This window comes from Primulina eburnea, chromosome 2 (assembly GCF_022965805.1).
Source record: "Primulina eburnea isolate SZY01 chromosome 2, ASM2296580v1, whole genome shotgun sequence".
Taxonomy (NCBI): domain Eukaryota; kingdom Viridiplantae; phylum Streptophyta; class Magnoliopsida; order Lamiales; family Gesneriaceae; genus Primulina; species Primulina eburnea.
This window is the reverse complement of record NC_133102.1, coordinates 5,357,330-5,379,635: the sequence shown is the minus strand read 5'-3', so window position 1 is coordinate 5,379,635 and position 22,306 is coordinate 5,357,330. Positions and strand designations below refer to the sequence as shown.

The following is a 22,306-nucleotide window of genomic DNA, read 5'->3' as shown; positions in this document are numbered from 1 at the left end:
TTATCCTATGATTCAAACCAAATATGACCTAGTTGACTAAATTATCATCACTAATTAACAATTATACCGATCCAGCATCTTCTTGCATACCTTTTCAACCCAAGTAAAAAAAAGCAAAAAGAAAAAAAAAAGGAATATTGGAGGTTTGTGTAGTGATTAATTTACAATATTTACAGAGTTTTGCATGATTCGGTTTACCAGCAAAACTGAATATTTGATTATCACTCGTATGATTTGCTAGCCAAACCAAACGGAGAACAGCTCTTGTACTTGTAAAACAATTAACAAGATATTAAGACTCGTTTAGATATGTATGTTAAAAATGTTCTTAGCTTTTTATAAGTTAAAAAAAAAATTAAATATTTGTTTGGCTAAGATTTTTGTAAAAAAAAAAAAATTAAAACATTTTTAAAAAAGTATTCTCCAAGTATGATTTTTAAATAACAATTGAGATTTGTTTTTAAATGTTTTTAGAATAAAAAACGAGAATTAAAAAGTTTTTATATAATAGTTATCCAAAAAACCTTCTTAATTATGACCCTAATATAGGCAGTCCAGTCTAACATATAACGATGAAACCTGAACTGTGATACCATGTTAAGATTGGAACTTGGACCTAACTCAACCCCAAAAGCTAGCTCAAAAGAGAAGGATTGTCCAAGTCTATATATGCAACTATCAAGGATTTTATCTAACCGATGTGAGACAACTAACAGTAATATCTAGTTTAGTACCGGCTTCACAGTTTTACAAACATGGTTGTTAATTATAGCAGGCAATAATGTTATTCAGGACATAAAGAGAAGTAATGTTTCATTTGAAGTGGCTCTCTCTAAAATGCATATTACAAATACAGCCGAATCTAAACAATGTCTGAAGAAATCAAAATGCTTCACCACAAAATATTACACGTTTTGCCGGGCTCCTCCGTCGCTGCAACATTGATTTAACCCCATATGCATCTTGGCTCCACGTATTTTATGGATGATGCACTTGCCTAGCCTGGTTATAAGCGTGTATCTACAAGATTTGCCATCAGTTTCAAGATGATTCAGCCTGCAAACGGAGAACATAGTGGGTGCTTGTTGCCTCTAAATCTTCTGTTTCAAAACCTGGCGCAACTGGATCTTTTGGCTTTCCATCCTCGCTTCCAAGAGTCGGGCCTTCAAACTACTCTTCTGTGCGCCACGTGGCCACTCAATGCATCCTTTCATCCCTCGATTTGTCTGTGGAATCCCCGAGTCAGGCGAGCTGCATTGTCCAGTCAAATCCGTGGGATAAATCCCACTTTTTCCAGAATGATCGGGAGAAATATTAGCCCCATTCAACAGCCTTCCCTTAGTTCCATCAACTGACACAATATGGTAATTATCATCGTTACTTGGGTATGATCTCCATAGCTTAGAAATAGATGAAACCTTCTTCAAATTTTGTGTTGCCATCTGACCAACTTTGTTTATTTCCATGTTTGGTGTTTCCTCTCCTCCGTCTCTTTCCCACTCCCCTCCATTTCTTGAGACATTGCTGGCCCGAAAGTGTTTGGTCACGGAAGGATCACTTCCACCAGGTGAATAGCTTGAACCCTGGTCCTCGGCATGGCTTACAGTTTCCCACTCACTGGCGTCTTCTTCACGTTCACTGTTCTGATCCATAGATATGTCAGAAGGCTCTCGTGCACCATATTTATAAAGCATTTTGACCTCGGGACTCACTGTATGAATCTTGGAGGCACGGCTGGCTGGACTGTATCCAACATATGGTTCAGCATCCTCCCTGTTGTCGGATTTGCTGAAATTAAGATCTTCAAAGACTGAGAGAAAATCATCAGGATTCGCAGGCTCGTACGCCAATTCCCTGATATCTTGTATATCGATAGATTTGGCCGTCTGTGTGAGGAACTCCGCCTTCTTCATCTCCTCCCCGTCCAATGTTGTACTTATCGAATTCAAAAACAACTCAAGATTTGTGACAAGAGCATTCATATAAGAATACTTCTCTTCGAGCATAACTTTTGCATCGAGCAACTTCATTTGCACTCGTTCTTCGCGCCAAACCTCAGCCATCTGCAACATCTTCCTCTCTTCTTCAACTTCCTCTTGGAGTTTCATCGACTCCCTTTTCACCGTTTCCACTTCTGCCCTATCATCTCCAATTTCTTTAGCAAGTTCATTGCATACCTCCTCTATCAGTTCCCTCGCCTTTTGTTCTTTTTCATATGCATTCTTATATCTCTTTGCTAATAACTTGGCATCCGACAATCCATCGACCAGCTTAGAATTGACCATTTCCAACCTCTGGCGATTTTTTTTCTCTATGCTTAAATCAGCTTTCATGTCCTCTATAATAGCACGAATTTTTTCATGTTCTCTACTTCGCCATGCAGCTCTTTCCTCACTGAGTTTACGCAGAAACTGTTCAATTTTCTTTTTGGAAGATCGACGCTCCGCTTCAAGTTCACTGATCCGGGATCTTGCTTGCTCAAGTTCGGTCTTGAGGGCGGCACTTGCTTGTTGGTCGTGGTGCCTTGGTTGGCCAAATATCTGCATTGATGGATTGGACATTTTTGAACCAATAGGATCCCACTTTGTAACATCCTCCATTTCAGAGTTGGAATATTGACATGAAAGCTCCAACTAAAAAAAAGAGGGGGATTGAAATAGAGGTAAGTCAACACCGAAAAGGAAAGGAAAAGGAAAAATATGAAAAGATAAAAAGTTTACAATTTGAATCCCATGGTGGTGCATTGGAAAAGTTCTTTATTAGTTAATTGCATTGATTGGTGGTTCGGTATGTGCCACATAATATAGTACCAAGAATGGCAGAAGATATGAAATCATGTGAAAAGCCATATATCTCGCGATGAAACTTTACTGTGTGAACTAAAGTTAGATCTTTAGGAGAAATTGGTTAAATTAGCTATTTTATCTTCACTCTATTACTTCTAAGCTTTGGATCCGTAAATCACATGTGAAAGTAACAGTGGCAAAGAAACGCATAGAAAAAACAGTATGGTATACCTTGTGCGATACTCCATTTTTTCGCCCAGATACGGAATGCAGGCTATCCACCAACTCTTTTCGAGGAGATGCATGCTCTTTAGAAAGGCGATGATCGCGTTTTGTGGATTTAAACTCAACATCTCCTGACTGCAGGTAAGAAATAAATAGCAAAATTGGGATCAACAAATGATTATATAACAATATTTACAAAGAAACAAACTCATGAAAACGGTTCGTAATCTTCTTCCACATTTGTGCTCACATCACGTAGCACTGAAAAATTGTTAGCATTCCATAGCTTAAAATGCATTATTAAACATTGCAAGTCGTTGGTGCAGCAAATATCTATGGCCATGTACAAGCTAATACTTTCGGAAATCATTCGTAATTCCAAGCTCGCTAATACAACACGCTTTATATGAATGGCGGAGGCGCAAAAAACAACTAGAACCTCCATTAGGTCTTCTCCAGCAGGGGAGAAATTCGATTAAAAAACACATCCAGATCTTCTTTATTTCTGTTAAGACATAAAAATAACACTTCAAACATAAAAGAATTATAACCAGCAACCACGGTCCCATACAAATCAACTGCAATATGAGATCCCAAATACATTCTGTCATTCCTGAACTATAAAGCCTGGTTGCCTCTATGGCACGGCCGCACGGAACAAGGGGCAACGTGATAAATTTTGGGAGTAGAAATACTGTTTTTTAAGAATTATATATAATATTTCAATCTTTTTTCAGATAAGTGTGAGCAACGGAAATCGCCCTCAGCATGATCCACCTAATCATTCATATGAAATAACATGAACTCGAGACACTTCAATTAAATTAAAGGAAAAAAAAATGAAAAATACAATCTTTACTGATGAACACTACCTGAATCCCAGATCTTCGGCCGCCATTGATATGAAACTCGGGCAAACGCAGCCTCCAAAGCCCGGCGGCAAGCTTCCTCGCCGACACTACCTCCCCAGACCTCCGGCCAGCTTCAGTTGACGACTTCTCATTCTCCGCCGAATCACTCTTCTCATTCCCTACATCGACCTTCCATTTGAGCAAAGGGGTCTCCGGGTGGCTGCTCCGTTTCACCGATGAAACCCCTACCTCCCTCTTCAACAACACGCCGACGCGGGGAGTCTTTGATTTCCGGCGAGGAGGCTTGCGCATAAAACTGGGCTTGTGAGAAAGATCTGACGGCGGAGGGATGCCTGCAGATCGTCCCGGGAGATGGGTTTCTCGGGTATTTGCTCTTTCTACGGTGATCTTCATAATTCTAGTCGACTAGGCTCCGCCATTTCACTCTGTGGGGGGCCGGAGATCTCCAGTCGGACAAGGGGGACGAGAAAGGAAGTTGAGTGTAGATTTGTACGGTCAACGTTCAACTCTATGGCGACATCGAAATCAATCTAAACCTTGGATTGCGTTTGTTTTACTAACGATGTCGGACTCGACAATAAATAAGGTAATAATAATAACAATTTAATAATCCAAATGTAATATTAAATAAATAATTATTTTGTTAACTATTTTATGATATTATATTACAATATGTAGATAAATATTAAAATTAATTTTTATCTTTTTTAAAAAAAAATTCGAAGAATTTTGCCACAGATAATTAACTATGAATTTTATAAATAATATTTTACTCTAAAATAAATTTTTTAGTAGTTATATCTATTTTATAAGAAATATTGTAATTAATTTAAAATTTTAACGTTTTGAGTTATAATTAAAAAAAATCAAGAATATATAGAATACAAATTTTAAAATTATAAATACGAAATATAAACTCTTTCAAAAATTTTGAAAAACAAAATTAAAAATGAAAATAAAAATAACCATTGGTTTTAAATATTTGTTGTGTGCGCATTTTAAATTTCGTGATATCGATGAGTAATTAATGCTCTTGATTTTACCAAAAATAAAAATTGAAACTACAAATGAATTTAAGTAGGTCTCTTGTGAGACAGTCTCACGAATCTTTATCTGTAAGACTGGTCAATCCTACCGATATTCACAATAAAAAGTAATACTCTTAGCATAAAAAATAATATTTTTCATAAACGACCCAAATAAGATATTCGTCTCGTAAAATACGACTCATGAGATCGTATCACACAAGTTTTTGCCAATGAATTTAACTTTAACAAAAATAAAATAATCAATTAAAGTTTGTCAATTTCAACTTTATTAAATTTTCATGATACATCATCATTTTCCAATATCATGTTATAACTCCAATGAAAAAGGATTAACATTGGAACAAAATTATGAATTAATGGACTAATAATAAGGTCAGGAAAAAACATGCAAGTCACGATATGAAGAATGAAATTTTCCCATATTTGACATTTTATTTATATGAAAGTCAAATTAGAAGATATTTACTTAAAAATTTTAATAAAATGTAGGCAAAAACTTGTATGAGATCATCTCGCGGGTCGTATTTTGTGAGACAGATCTCTTATTTGAGTCATCCATGAAAAATTATTAATTTTTATGCTAAGAGAATTATTTTTTATTGTGAATATCGATAGGTTTGACCCGTCTCACAGATAAAGATTCGTGAGACCGTCTCACAAGAAACCTACTCTATAATATATTGCTATGTATCTTCAACTAGTTTCTCAATATTTAATAAATTGAATATGAGTGGATAATCTTGTTTTAGTTTTTTTCATTATTTAACCATCATTAAATCTATGTCGTGTTTCCGTATCCCAAAATCGATCTGTGAGGAGATTGAACGTGAATGCGCAAACTTTTGGTGGGGTATGGAAAAAGGGAGGAGAAGCTTACACTGGAAAACCTGGAGAACTTTGTGCAGACCTAAGTGCATGGGGGGGTTGGGTTTTCGCCATCTTGAGTCGTTTAACAAAGCCTTATTAGCAAAACATGTTTGGCGGATAATTACTGACCCGGGATCCTTACTTGCCCGAGTCTTGAAAGCTAGATACTTTCGGCATCTTGATATTATGAAAGCTCCTTTTGGAAATAACCCGTCCTATATCTGGCGATCTTTAGTGTGGAGCAGGCCGCTCTTGGAAAGGGGTCTTTGCTGGAAAGTGGGGGACGGTTCGAAGATTGCAACCTTTGGGGAGCGTTGGATTCCTGGGTCGCCGTGCCTGACACCTGTCCTTGCTAACTCTGAAAATTTCTCTTCCGTGAGCTCTCTATTAGACGGGGATACTTGGAATGAGGATATTATCCATAACCTCTTCCCACCTCACTTAGTCAAGAATATACTCACGATCCCACTATTTCCTACTCAAAAAGCTGATTTTAGGTTCTGGGCCCTTGACCCTAAGGGCAAATACTCAGTTCGGAGTGGCTACAAGGCAGAGATTGGTTTTTTTGATTCTCACCCCTCCACCTCGGCTCCACATTCTGCTAATGAATGGCGGCTCCTTTGGTCACTCAATATTCCTCCGAAAGTTCGGGTTTTTTGGTGGAGGGTACTACAGAATATTATCCCCACACAGCAAAATTTGCGGGCTCACCATGTCCCAGTTGTTGGATCGTGTCCCTTATGCCATGCCTCTTGTGACTCGACTGCACATGCTCTTTTCTCATGTTTGGCCATTAAGCACTGCTGGAAAGGTACTGGTTTCTGGCAGATCTTAAAACAAACTCAACATTTGGACGCCCAGGACATATCACTCTGGATGTCGGAAAAGCTAAGCAAGAATGAGTTCGAGATATTTGTGATGCGATCTTGGGCTATTTGGTGTGAGAGGCTTCGTCTTACTCATAGTTCGAAAGTGGATCCCCTTGTCTTCAATGTGGAGTGGAGCTCAAGCCTTCTGGCAGACTTTCAATCGGCACGCCAAGCCCTAAGGCTTGCCTCCTCACATGATCCAATTTGCTCTCCCAGATCCTGGAATGCTCCCCTGGTGAATACCCTACGCCTAGATGTTGATGCAGCTTTTAATGAAGGCACCAATAGATATGCTCTTGGTGGGATAATCAGGAACCATGAGGGACAACCGATTCTTGTCTTTGGTCAGAAGATTGAGAAGCCTTCCTCGATTACTTTTGCTGAACTACTAGCTATTCTAGTTGGTGTTAACATCTCAAGGGATCATAACATCGGGATTCATCTTATTACCTCTGATTCTCTCCTCGCCGTGCAAGCAGTCATTGGTGTAGAAGAGAATCGTAGTTACACTGGGGCCCTAGCGTCTGAAATCCGTGGTCTACTGTCTCTTCTAGGGAGCCCTTCTCTCAAGCATGTTCGTCGGACTGCAAATCATGTTGCACATTCTATTGCTGTTTTTGCCTGTTCCTCCCCTTCCCCATTTGTTTGGAAGTGTGGAGATTTTCCTTTTTGGCTGATTAATCTTGTAATCAAGGATCTGACTCTTTTTCAATAAATTACAAGAATTTTTCACCGTCAAAAAAAAAAAAATCTATGTTGTACTTACAAAGTATGCGCCATAACTATTTTTTTTACCACAAAAATATGGAAATATTTCCATAAATATACATAACAAAAAATAATATGAAAATGCATACAATTTCTAACATAAAATTGAAATTTGATTATTTATTTCAAAAGATAGATTTGCACTTCTTTAATTGTTAATAATCATAGTTGAAGTAATGCCGTCAATGTTCATGTTCAATTCATTTACTTTCTTCAGTTAGTTTTTGCAACTAAGAAATATTAGTTTAGGGATATCACATAATATATCAAATTTTCGATAAGATATTGTAAAGTTTGAAAATACATATATTAAAAACATATTATGAAATGTGAGTGTTTGATCAATAATCGTAAGTTTGATTTCTCTACCAACATTTTATTGGTGTGTCTGTCGTATAGGATTTGTCCAGTGAAATTTATCCGATTAGTATGATTTGCAGGTTACTGTATTAATAAAAAGATTTATTTAATTCACAACGAAAAATTGTGTCGATAAAGTAGTACAATCATAAGATAACATAACAAAATGTACGAAACTTTATGTCTGTCCAAAATAAAAATCTGATAATTTCAAGTTTTTTATATTTATTTTTTTTACAAATAAATAGTTCTCGATTATTTATGGAGGAGAAAAAAGCATCCAAGGCAGACTATTTCTGAATCAACTAGATGATTTGTGTAACATATCGATAAAAATAAATTTATATTATTATTTTATAATAGACGAGAGGAATCATGCTGATTTTATCATCATAATTTTTTTAAACATTATTATAAAGCACTTTCAAAAACAACAAGAGATCCTAATTAAATAATTACTTCTAATTAATTATAAAAAAAACTTATGAAAAAATATCTCTAATGTTCTCGATTTTTCTGTAATCTTAATTTTTTTTTTTGAATAAAAAATACTTAGCGACAAAAAATGTTAATATTTTTCTCGTAATTGTGGGAGTTCTGAGTTTTTTATTCATTAATTTATTTTTTTAGATGATTATAAATTATTTGGTGAATTTTAATTTAAAATTAGTCCTAAGTTGCAATATAATAATTTATTATACAATGGCAAAAAATATATATAAGAAAATCGATGGTCCAAATCTTAAAAGAATCTTTCATATCTGACTTTGCAAGTGATTCAAATTAGCTATAAGTATAATAAATGAAATGAGGATAAAAACTAATATTTAAATAAATAAAATATAGAAACTAATTAATAAAAATACATTATTTAAATTTATAAAACAGAGCATCCAAAGAATTTTAGGATATGGTGGTACAAGCATTTCATGGCACATGCATTAAATTAAATTTTACTCTTTTGGCCATTAATTAAATGCCTTTAAGTTGAATCCTGGCTTAATAACAAGTTCTATTTTCTAACTCGATTTTATTTAAAATCAAATCAATCTGCATAAGATTAATTTATTGTACATTATATATATATATATATATATATATATATATATATATATATATATAATGTTACATGTGAAGGTCTGACGTCACTATTTTATGCATGACCAATCAGATCAAGTAGCGCAACGTCAGCAGCTTGACGTACGAGAACTTTTCAAGATGTCACTCATCTCATTAATGCTCTCACTTATGAATCTTAACCCCACATTCTCCCAATAAATATAGAAATATACTTGTTGGAAGACTTGAACTCATTCTCTCGCTCGGATACCAATTGTTAGAACAAGTGTTTATCACTATGTCAAAAGTTATAGCTGTTAGTCAACACAATTTTATTTCTTTATATTTGTGGTAATGTATAGTGCAAATACTTGGGTGCTAATAGGTCGGATTGTTAGGTCAATGAGTTCGGTGAATTGTATATTTATCTGCTGTTGTTATCTTATATTCTTTATATATATGTCTTATCATATCTATATCGTCGACATGTCTCCATCTGAGACAATATTCTCCGTTAAAATCTAACGTCACTTTTTTACGGGTCATTTAATTAACGAGATCAAGTGACGGAACGTCACTGGCTTGACGTGCAAGAACTTCTCATGAGATCAATCTGCTGAGTTCTGCTCTCTTCATACATGTTTAACTCAATAGTTTAAACGCGATCAGTTTTGAGTTTTAATTTTATAGTTTATTTTATTGTTTTCAATTAAAAAATAAAATAAAATAATACACAATAACGAGAACCGTGACTACAAAAAGTAATTCAATTTTTTTTTTTTTGTATTCCAACTGTATAATATAAAAATAAAAAAATTATGGATGTAAAATCTAGTTAATTTATTCAATAAATTTAGTTAGTCAAACTATAAATTATTTTAAGATATTTGGCAAGCTGCACCATAATCATTTTGTCACACTCCACCATTAAATTATATTTTTGACAAACAACACCATAAATCATATTAAAACATTCATTTTGCATTCTTGTATATTTTTAACATAAATCTTTATGTTTCTCCAAAATATCAAAATTAAAGGGACGATTTAGTCAATTAAAATAAATGATTACAATAATTATTTGATAAAAATGGGTTTTCATTGGCTAAAATATAAGTAATAGTCTAATAGATATATATGAACTTGTAAGATATAATATAATTTATTATCAAATCAGCAGTGAAATAATTTCAAAATAAAAATAAAAACAAAAACACATATTACTATTAAATTTGTTTTCAAACATTAAAAACATAATTTATTGGTGATAAAAAGGAGAATAAATTGAATAGAATATGGAAATTATATAGAACAAATATGTGAGTATATTTATCAAATATTGTTATATCTATTAGATTTAGTGATAACAAACGATAATTTATTGTATTATATCTGTAGTATCCCGATTCCTAATTTGAGTTAATTATTGGATTAATTATTTTCGGTGGGATCGGAAGGACCGAACCGGGTTCGGATCGTCCGATCATGGTTCGGATCGTCCGAGCCAGATGTCGGATCGTCCGAGCCAGGTGGCTGGACCCGTGGCAGACATGCAGAATTCGGATCGTCCGAGCAAGGGTTCGGATCGTCCGAGACAGGTGGCTGGACACGTAGAACGCATGCAAGGTTCGGATCGTCCGAAGTGGGTTCGGATCGTCCGAAGTGTACCGGATCGGAGCTTCCGAAGTGGATCGGATCGTCCGAACATTGGCTATAAATAGAGGCGCGAGGCTTCATTTCTTACTCGCCATTTCAGAGCGTTCCAGAGCGTTTTAGTCGTTTCTGAGAGGTTTCTAGTCTTTCCCGAGGTTCAGGCACTAGCAGGGAGCTACTGGCTTTGTAGCGGAGCTGTGCTCTAGTTGGGAGCTAGCGGCATCAGCGGGCTAGCGACGGACGAAGGTTTGGAATTGTATTATTATTATTTCAGGATTATCTAGTTAAGTCTGGTAGATAAGTTTTAGTGATGGTTTTCACTTGATGAATAGGCTTGGAATAGACCTGTTTGTCTGGTTTTCCGGTGGATTAGGATTGCAGTGATAGAGGTACGAAAGTACTATCCGAGATATCCTGGTCGAGTATACATTCTTATATGTGTTGCATGATTATGTGGTGCATTGATATATGTCATATGATGCATGCTATTATGTCACGCTGTATGATGCATGTTGCATTTCATGTTGAGCCGTATCTCCTTCGAGATAGCCTTTACTGTTGAGCTGTATCTCTTTCGAGATAAGCTATATCTTGTGGGGCCGCTCAGCCCTGTCTTGTCTTGTGGACGCATGGACACCGAGAGTACACAGTGGCCGACGGGTCCGGAGGGCTTCGGTGATCCGGGACATTTTAGGTCCACGTCTGTTCTTGTAGTGGATGCAGTGACCCAGAGGAGTACCGCGCGGCACTATCCACTTGGCGCCTCTAGACTGAGCATATTGAGATCCTTTGTTACTCCTGTTTCTTGACTACCCTGGTATCATATCATAGCATGTGCATTTCATATAGGTTTGTATACTCATGCTTTTGTACTGGGCGTTCTTATCGCTCATGTCCTCGGTTTTGTTTATCTTGGACACCACATTCCCACGGGGCAGGCCTCAGGTTGGACAGCTCAGGAGGAGGAGGAGGAGGACGTTGAGTAGCTGGTTGGTTTAGTTCTTCGGTATCTTTTTGATTCGATATGGTTGTACCGTATATTTCATTTTAGTTGAGTTGTCCTGGATTTTCGATTGGGTTGTATAACTATCTTTTGGTGACAGTTTTCCGCCTTTATTTCTGATTGTTTTTAATTAAGTTAATCGCATGCTTAGTTCTTGATTAGTAGGTGATTCTGGAACGGGTCACTACATTTATGGTATCAGAGCATGCTTACGATTTTGGGATATAGATTTCTGTTTTGGGATTTTCGTTGACCATTTTACCATTTTCCCCATTCTATCTTGTAGCGATGGCTGACCACTTTGGTGATGAGAGTAGTCAGGGAAGTGTAGGTCGTTGGGGTGACCAGGACGATCGTAGGCGTCATCGTGAACATCGTCATCGTCGGGATGGTCCTAGGCGTTTTGATTTGCACCGTTTCATTCAGATGGGGCCTAAGCCTTTAGTCGGCGGTGAGACTCCCGATGATGCTGAGGATTGGTTAGAGCGCATGGAGAGCTGTTTCCGTGCATTCCAGTGCACCGAGGAGCAGAAAATAGAGACCTTTAGTTTTCTTCTCGAGGGCCGTGCGCGCAAGGGGTGGCGATCGACTTCTGCGCCGATAGTCCAGTCTCAGGATAGGGTGACTTGGGCCGATTTCCGTGCAGTTTTTATGCAGCTGTATTTTCCTCCAGCCCTTCGCCAGGCAAAGACGATTGAGCTCCTGAATCTTAAGCAGGGGAGTATGTCTGTTGATGAATATCAGCAGAAGTTCTTCGAGTTGTTACCCTTTGCCCCTCATATCAGTGGCAGTTCTGAGGCCAAGTATGACCATTTCCTTCAGGGTTTTAACCAGGAGATTTTTGATCGAGTAACTGTCTGTGATAATCCTACTTCTTATGATGGGTTAGTGAACCGGTGTCGTCAGGCAGAGATCAGTCTCCAGCGTGGTAGGGCTATTCTTTCTTCTAGACCTCCGAGTACTTTGAGCCCTCGATCTCAGTCTTTCAAGAAGTCAGGTTATCTTCTTCTGGATCTGGATCACGGTCTAGCGGTGTTTTTCGCTTTGGTAAGAAGAAGGTTTCTTGTGTGCATTGTGGGAAGAACCATCCATCGGAGCAATGCCGATCAGCCGCGGGAGCTTGTTTTCAGTGCGGAGAGATGGGTCATATCAAGAAGAATTGTCCTCAGTTGCGAGGTGGAGCAGGATCTGGTTCCGGATCTCAGACGACTGTTCAGCAGAGGAGGCAGGGTCAGGCAGTGGGTAGTTCAAATCTTCGACCTCGTGCCCAAGGTCAGGTTTTTGCGCTGAACCAGGATCAGGCTGCAGATGAGACAGAGAGAGTCATAGCAGGTACTTTTCGTTTATGCGGTATTCCTTCTTTTGTTCTTATTGATACCGGAGCATCACATTCATTCATTTCTGCACGATTTGTTAAGCGTCATAAGTTACCGTATGTTTCTCTAGACGTCATTCTTTCCGTTTCTACTCCGATGGGTCATTCGGTGTTAGCTAAGCGTCTAGTGATGGGTTGTCCCTTAGATTTTGAGGGTAACGAATTGATTGCGAATCTTATGATCCTGGCGATAGAAGATTTTGATTGTATTCTAGGTATAGACCTTTTGACTACCTACCGAGCTACCGTGGATTGTTACCAGAAGCTTGTTCAGTTTCGTACGACTGAGAGCTCTAGTTGGTTTTTCTATGGTGAGGGAGCGCGACCTCCGATGCCAGTGGTATCTGCTCTGAAAGCCTGTCGTGCTTTAGAGGCGGGCGGGGAAGGCTACCTCATCTATGCGATTGATTCCTCCACAGGTAGTGTTGGTATAGATGATATTCCAGTGGTTTGTGAATTTCCTGATGTTTTTCCAGATGAGATTCCTGGTTTTCCTCCGGTTAGAGAGGTGGAATTTGGCATTGAGTTAATGCCAGGGACTGCACCGATTTCTCGTGCCCCCTATCGTCTTGCTCCGTCAGAGATGAGAGAATTGAAGCAGCAATTGCAGGATCTTCTTGATAAAGGTTATATTCGCCCGAGTGTTTCACCTTGGGGAGCTCCAGTCTTGTTTGTCAAGAAAAAGGATGGATCGATGCGATTGTGTATTGATTATCGCCAGCTGAATCGTGTGACGATCAAAAACAAGTATCCATTACCTCGTATTGATGACTTGTTCGATCAGCTTCAGGGTACCTCTGTTTACTCCAAGATTGACTTGCGATCGGGTTATCATCAGATGAGAGTCAGAGATGATGATATTTCCAAGACTGCATTTCGTACTCGATATGGGCATTACGAGTTTCTAGTTATGCCATTCAGATTGACGAATGCGCCAGCGGTGTTCATGGATCTAATGAACCGAGTCTTTCGTGATTTTCTGGATCAGTTTGTTGTGGTTTTCATCGATGATATCTTGATTTATTCTCACAGTGTGGAAGAGCATATCCAGCACTTGAGGATTGTGTTGCAGATTCTTCGCGAGAAGCAATTGTATGCTAAGCTGAGTAAGTTCGAGTTCTGGATTGATCGTGTAGTATTCCTTGGTCATGTGATTTCCAAGGAAGGAATTTCTGTGGATCCCAGCAAGATTGAGGCAGTGCTGAATTGGTCACGTCCGACGACGGTGGCTGAGATCCGTAGTTTTCTAGGTCTGGCAGGGTATTATCGTCGCTTCATTGTGAATTTCTCTCAGGTAGCTAGACCATTGACGCAACTTACTCGGAAGGATGTTCCATTTGAGTGGTCATCTGAGTGCGAAGATAGTTTCAGAGTGCTTCGTCGACTTCTGACTTCTGCACCTGTTTTGGCGTTACCGTCAGGATCTGATGGTTTCAGTGTTTACACCGATGCTTCTTTTCAAGGCTTAGGGTGTGTGTTGACGCAGAATGATCATGTGATCGCTTACGCATCCAGGCAATTAAAACCTCACGAGGAGAAGTACCCTATTCATGATCTAGAATTAGCTGCTATCGTGTTTGCGCTAAAAATCTGGCGTCATTATTTGTACGGGGTTAAGTTTGAAATTTTTACTGATCATAAGAGTCTGAAGTATCTGTTCACTCAGGCTGAGTTGAACATGAGACAACGTCGTTGGATGGATCTACTTAAAGATTATGACTGCGAGATCAAGTACCATCCAGGTTCTGCGAATCTCACAGCCGATGCTCTTAGTCGCAAGGTGAGAGCCTCTGCACTTCAGACCAGTGCTATGATTAGTACTATCCAGGATTGTTGTTCATTGGGATTTAATTTCAAACATCGGAAAGGTATGGAGAGCATTCGTGTTGCTACCATTTTATCTGAGCCAGCTTTGTTCGCTCGGATTCGAGATGCTCAGATGTCTGATCTCAAGACTCAGAGATTAGCTCGGTTGGCTGGTGGAGATAGTAATTTCCATTATCAGTCTAATGGTCTTCTGTGTTTGTCTAATCGGGTTGTAGTACCAGAGGATGATACTTTGAGGGAAGAGATCTTATCTCAGGCCCATCGAAGCAAGTTGAGTGTTCATCCGGGAAGCAATAAGATGTATAAAGATTTGAGGACACGATTTTGGTGGAAAGGGATGAAGCGCAGCGTTTATCAGTTTGTTTCCAAGTGTCTTGTTTGTCAGCAGGTTAAGGCAGAGCACCGTCGACCGGGAGGATTATTGCTGAACTTACCTATTCCTGAATGGAAGTGGGAGCATATCACGATGGACTTCATTACTCACTTACCATTGTCTTCGAGGAATAGTGATGCTATTTGGGTAGTGGTGGATCGACTCACCAAGTCTGCTCATTTTCTGCCATATAACCGTGATTTCACTTTCGATCGTATGGCTCGCTTGTACATTCAAGAGATTGTACGTTTGCATGGGGTGCCAGTTAGTATTGTTAGTGACAGAGATCCTCGTTTTACCTCACGATTTTGGGGTAGTTTCCAGTCAGCATTGGGTACGTCCCTAAGTTTAAGTACAGCTTATCATCCAGAGACCGACGGTCAGACGGAGAGGACTATCCGTACACTTGAGGATATGATGCGAGCTTGTGTTATGGATTTCGGACCCGCTTGGCAGGATCATTTGCCTTTGATTGAGTTCGCGTACAACAACAGCTATCATCGTAGTATTGGTATGGCACCATTTGAGGCGTTGTATGGGCGACGTTGTCGTACTCCATTATTCTGGGACGAAGTTGGGGAACGACATGTTGAGGGACCGGAGTTAGTCCAGCAGGCTATTGATAAGGTTGCAGTAATCAAGAAACGGATTAAGATCGCTCAGGATCGACAGGCTAGTTATGCGAACACCAAGCGGCGACCTCTTTATTTTCAGCCAGGTGAGAAAGTGTTTCTCCGAGTTTCGCCTTTTCGCAGGATTTTGAGATTTGGTCTCAAGGGTAAGCTGTCTCCGAGATTTATTGGTCCATTTGAAATATTGGAAAGCGTGGGAGATTTGGCTTACAGACTTGCATTGCCGCCGTACCTATCAAGTATTCATGATGTATTCCACGTATCTTTGTTGAGACGATACGTAGCAGATGAGTCTCACATCTTGCATCCCTCTGAAGTTCAACTAAATTCGGATTTGTCTTACGTGGAACGACCAGTGCGGATTCTCGATCGCAAAGACAAGATATAGAACAAGTGTTTATCACTATGTCAAAAGTTATAGCTGTTAGTCAACACAATTTTATTTCTTTATATTTGTGGTAATGTATAGTGCAAATACTTGGGTGCTAATAGGTCGGATTGTTAGGTCAATGAGTTCGGTGAATTGTATATTTATCTGCTGTTGTTATCTTATATTCTTTATATATATGTCTTATCATATCTATATCGTCGACATGTCTCCATCTGAGACAATATTCTCCGTTAAAATCTAACGTCACTTTTTTACGGGTCATTTAATTAACGAGATCAAGTGACGGAACGTCACTGGCTTGACGTGCAAGAACTTCTCATGAGATCAATCTGCTGAGTTCTGCTCTCTTCATACATGTTTAACTCAATAGTTTAAACGCGATCAGTTTTGAGTTTTAATTTTATAGTTTATTTTATTGTTTTCAATTAAAAAATAAAATAAAATAATACACAATAACGAGAACCGTGACTACAAAAAGTAATTCAATTTTTTTTTTTGTATTCCAACTGTATAATATAAAAATAAAAAAATTATGGATGTAAAATCTAGTTAATTTATTCAATAAATTTAGTTAGTCAAACTATAAATTATTTTAAGATATTTGGCAAGCTGCACCATAATCATTTTGTCACACTCCACCATTAAATTATATTTTTGACAAACAACACCATAAATCATATTAAAACATTCACTTTGCATTCTTGTATATTTTTAACATAAATCTTTATGTTTCTCCAAAATATCAAAATTAAAGGGACGATTTAGTCAATTAAAATAAATGATTACAATAATTATTTGATAAAAATGGGTTTTCATTGGCTAAAGTATAAGTAATAGTCTAATAGATATATATGAACTTGTAAGATATAATATAATTTATTATCAAATCAGCAGTGAAATAATTTCAAAATAAAAATAAAAACAAAAACACATATTACTATTAAATTTGTTTTCAAACATTAAAAACATAATTTATTGGTGATAAAAAGGAGAATAAATTGAATAGAATATGGAAATTATATAGAACAAATATGTGAGTATATTTATCAAATATTGTTACATCTATTAGATTTAGTGATAACAAACGATAATTTATTGTATTATATCTGTAGTATCCCGATTCCTAATTTGAGTTAATTATTGGATTAATTATTTTCGGTGGGATCGGAAGGACCGAACCGGGTTCGGATCGTCCGATCATGGTTCGGATCGTCCGAGCCAGATGTCGGATCGTCCGAGCCAGGTGGCTGGACCCGTGGCAGACATGCAGAATTCGGATCGTCCGAGCAAGGGTTCGGATCGTCCGAGACAGGTGGCTGGACACGTAGAACGCATGCAAGGTTCGGATCGTCCGAAGTGGGTTCGGATCGTCCGAAGTGTACCGGATCGGAGCTCCCGAAGTGGATCGGATCGTCCGAACATTGGCTATAAATAGAGGCGCGAGGCTTCATTTCTTACTCGCCATTTCAGAGCGTTCCAGAGCGTTTTAGTCGTTTCTGAGAGGTTTCTAGTCTTTCCCGAGGTTCAGGCACTAGCAGGGAGCTACTGGCTTTGTAGCGGAGCTGTGCTCTAGTTGGGAGCTAGCGGCATCAGCGGGCTAGCGACGGACGAAGGTTTGGAATTGTATTATTATTATTTCAGAATTATCTAGTTAAGTCTGGTAGATAAGTTTTAGTGATGGTTTTCACTTGATGAATAGGCTTGGAATAGACCTGTTTGTCTGGTTTTCCGGTGGATTAGGATTGCAGTGATAGAGGTACGAAAGTACTATTCGAGATATCCTGGTCGAGTATACATTCTTATATGTGTTGCATGATTATGTGGTGCATTGATATATGTCATATGATGCATGCTATTATGTCACGCTGTATGATGCATGTTGCATTTCATGTTGAGCCGTATCTCCTTCGAGATAGCCTTTACTGTTGAGCTGTATCTCTTTCGAGATAAGCTATATCTTGTGGGGCCGCTCAGCCCTGTCTTGTCTTGTGGACGCATGGACACCGAGAGTACACAGTGGCCGACGGGTCCGGAGGGCTTCGGTGATCCGGGACATTTTAGGTCCACGTCTGTTCTTGTAGTGGATGCAGTGACCCAGAGGAGTACCGCGCGGCACTATCCACTTGGCGCCTCTAGACTGAGCATATTGAGATCCTTTGTTACTCCTGTTTCTTGACTACCCTGGTATCATATCATAGCATGTGCATTTCATATAGGTTTGTATACTCATGCTTTTGTACTGGGCGTTCTTATCGCTCATGTCCTCGGTTTTGTTTATCTTGGACACCCCATTCCCACGGGGCAGGCCTCAGGTTGGACAGCTCAGGAGGAGGAGGAGGAGGACGTTGAGTAGCTGGTTGGTTTAGTTCTTCGGTATCTTTTTGATTCGATATGGTTGTACCGTATATTTCATTTTAGTTGAGTTGTCCTGGATTTTCGATTGGGTTGTATAACTATCTTTTGGTGACAGTTTTCCGCCTTTATTTCTGATTGTTTTTAATTAAGTTAATCGCATGCTTAGTTCTTGATTAGTAGGTGATTCTGGAACGGGTCACTACATTTATGGTATCAGAGCATGCTTACGATTTTGGGATATAGATTTCTGTTTTGGGATTTTCGTTGACCATTTTACCATTTTCCCCATTCTATCTTGTAGCGATGGCTGACCACTTTGGTGATGAGAGTAGTCAGGGAAGTGTAGGTCGTTGGGGTGACCAGGACGATCGTAGGCGTCATCGTGAACATCGTCATCGTCGGGATGGTCCTAGGCGTTTTGATTTGCACCGTTTCATTCAGATGGGGCCTAAGCCTTTAGTCGGCGGTGAGACTCCCGATGATGCTGAGGATTGGTTAGAGCGCATGGAGAGCTGTTTCCGTGCATTCCAGTGCACCGAGGAGCAGAAAATAGAGACCCTTAGTTTTCTTCTCGAGGGCCGTGCGCGCAAGGGGTGGCGATCGACTTCTGCGCCGATAGTCCAGTCTCAGGGTAGGGTGACTTGGGCCGATTTCCGTGCAGCTTTCATGCAGCTGTATTTTCTCCAGCCCTTCGCCAGGCAAAGACGATTGAGCTCCTGAATCTTAAGCAGGGGAGTATGTCTGTTGATGAATATCAGCAGAAGTTCTTCGAGTTGTTACCCTTTGCCCCTCATATCAGTGGCAGTTCTGAGGCCAAGTATGACCATTTCCTTCAGGGTTTTAACCAGGAGATTTTTGATCGAGTAACTGTCTGTGATAATCCTACTTCTTATGATGGGTTAGTGAACCGGTGTCGTCAGGCAGAGATCAGTCTCCAGCATGGTAGGGCTATTCTTTCTTCTAGACCTCCGAGTACTTTGAGCCCTCGATCTCAGTCTTTCAAGAAGTCAGGTTCTTCTTCTTCTGGATCTGGATCACGGTCTAGCGGTGTTTTTCGCTTTGGTAAGAAGAAGGTTTCTTGTGTGCATTGTGGGAAGAACCATCCATCGGAGCAATGCCGATCAGCCGCGGGAGCTTGTTTTCAGTGCGGAGAGATGGGTCATATCAAGAAGAATTGTCCTCAGTTGCGAGGTGGAGCAGGATCTGGTTCCGGATCTCAGACGACTGTTCAGCAGAGGAGGCAGGGTCAGGCAGTGGGTAGTTCAAATCTTCGACCTCGTGCCCAAGTTCAGGTTTTTGCGCTGAACCAGGATCAGGCTGCAGATGAGACAGAGAGAGTCATAGCAGGTACTTTTCGTTTATGCGGTATTCCTTCTTTTGTTCTTATTGATACCGGAGCATCACATTCATTCATTTCTGCACGATTTGTTAAGCGTCATAAGTTACCGTATGTTTCTCTAGACGTCATTCTTTCCGTTTCTACTCCGATGGGTCATTCGGTGTTAGCTAAGCGTCTAGTGATGGGTTGTCCCTTAGATTTTGAGGGTAACGAATTGATTGCGAATCTTATGATCCTGGAGATGGAAGATTTTGATTGTATTCTAGGTATAGACCTTTTGACTACCTACCGAGCTACCGTGGATTGTTACCAGAAGCTTGTTCAGTTTCGTACGACTGAGAGCTCTAGTTGGTTTTTCTATGGTGAGGGAGCGCGACCTCCGATGCCAGTGGTATCTGCTCTGAAAGCCTGTCGTGCTTTAGAGGCGGGCGGGGAAGGCTACCTCATCTATGCGATTGATTCCTCCACAGGTAGTGTTGGTATAGATGATATTCCAGTGGTTTGTGAATTTCCTGATGTTTTTCCAGATGAGATTCCTGGTTTTCCTCCGGTTAGAGAGGTGGAATTTGGCATTGAGTTAATGCCAGGGACTGCACCGATTTCTCGTGCCCCCTATCGTCTTGCTCCGTCAGAGATGAGAGAATTGAAGCAGCAATTGCAGGATCTTCTTGATAAAGGTTATATTCGCCCGAGTGTTTCACCTTGGGGAGCTCCAGTCTTGTTTGTCAAGAAAAAGGATGGATCGATGCGATTGTGTATTGATTATCGCCAGCTGAATCGTGTGACGATCAAAAACAAGTATCCATTACCTCGTATTGATGACTTGTTCGATCAGCTTCAGGGTACCTCTGTTTACTCCAAGATTGACTTGCGATCGGGTTATCATCAGATGAGAGTCAGAGATGATGATATTTCCAAGACTGCATTTCGTACTCGATATGGGCATTACGAGTTTCTAGTTATGCCATTCAGATTGACGAATGCGCCAGCGGTGTTCATGGATCTAATGAACCGAGTCTTTCGTGATTTTCTGGATCAGTTTGTTGTGGTTTTCATCGATGATATCTTGATTTATTCTCACAGTGTGGAAGAGCATATCCAGCACTTGAGGATTGTGTTGCAGATTCTTCGCGAGAAGCAATTATATGCTAAGCTGAGTAAGTGCGAGTTCTGGATTGATCGTGTAGTATTCCTTGGTCATGTGATTTCCAAGGAAGGAATTTCTGTGGATCCCAGCAAGATTGAGGCAGTGCTGAATTGGTCACGTCCGACGACGGTGGCTGAGATCCGTAGTTTTCTAGGTCTGGCAGGGTATTATCGTCGCTTCATTGTGAATTTCTCTCAGGTAGCTAGACCATTGACGCAACTTACTCGGAAGGATGTTCCATTTGAGTGGTCATCTGAGTGCGAAGATAGTTTCAGAGAGCTTCGTCGACTTCTGACTTCTGCACCTGTTTTGGCGTTACCGTCAGGATCTGATGGTTTCAGTGTTTACACCGATGCTTCTTTTCAAGGCTTAGGGTGTGTGTTGACGCAGAATGATCATGTGATCGCTTACGCATCCAGGCAATTAAAACCTCACGAGGAGAAGTACCCTATTCATGATCTAGAATTAGCTGCTATTGTGTTTGCGCTAAAAATCTGGCGTCATTATTTGTACGGGGTTAAGTTTGAAATTTTTACTGATCATAAGAGTCTGAAGTATCTGTTCACTCAGGCTGAGTTGAACATGAGACAACGTCGTTGGATGGATCTACTTAAAGATTATGACTGCGAGATCAAGTACCATCCAGGTTCTGCGAATCTCACAGCCGATGCTCTTAGTCGCAAGGTGAGAGCCTCTGCACTTCAGACCAGTGCTATGATTAGTACTATCCAGGATTGTTGTTCATTGGGATTTAATTTCAAACATCGGAAAGGTATGGAGAGCATTCGTGTTGCTACCATTTTATCTGAGCCAGCTTTGTTCGCTCGGATTCGAGATGCTCAGATGTCTGATCTCAAGACTCAGAGATTAATATCCGTGAGACCGTCTCACATGAGTATTACTTTTTATTGTGAATATGAGTAGGGTTGACCCGTCTCACAGATTAATATCCGTGAGACCGTCTCACATGAGACACACTCAAAAAACTATACGCATAGAGCTAATTGTTTTTTGCTATCAGTTAGTGTTTTCTCTATTGATTAATGCCCATTTATTGAGCTACAGTCGAATGTTGAACGAGAAAATGCAAGAAATAATATAAATAAAGAATGTCAACAAGAGTTTCAACAATTGCAACTTTATTAACTACAAGATTTTAGACACTTGAAACATTCTCTCAAAAAGATTTATGAGGATTCATCACTTTGATATCAACTACTGCTCATCAGCCCCCCGCATCAAAGATAATTTATCAAATAATCAAATATCATCAAGGGCTTCTATCAAACCAATCGATCGTTTCTGTCTTGAATGTTTGAAGAATTGTCCTATACTTCACTTTATCTGTGTTGTATT

General features: G+C 39.5%; 1 protein-coding gene across 1 annotated transcript; it reads right to left on the bottom strand.

Annotated features, from left to right (window-relative positions):
• Positions 1 to 796: 796 nt before the first annotated feature.
• On the bottom strand, positions 797 to 4,431 carry LOC140822706 (uncharacterized). Its single transcript, XM_073183555.1, has 3 exons — positions 3,884 to 4,431; positions 3,018 to 3,146; positions 797 to 2,633 (listed from the first exon to the last, which is right to left on the bottom strand). Exons 1-3 carry the CDS (start codon positions 4,274 to 4,276, stop codon positions 1,092 to 1,094), a joined length of 2,064 nt encoding a protein of 687 aa, XP_073039656.1. The 5' UTR covers positions 4,277 to 4,431; the 3' UTR covers positions 797 to 1,091.
• Between the last annotated feature and the right edge of the window lie 17,875 nt (positions 4,432 to 22,306).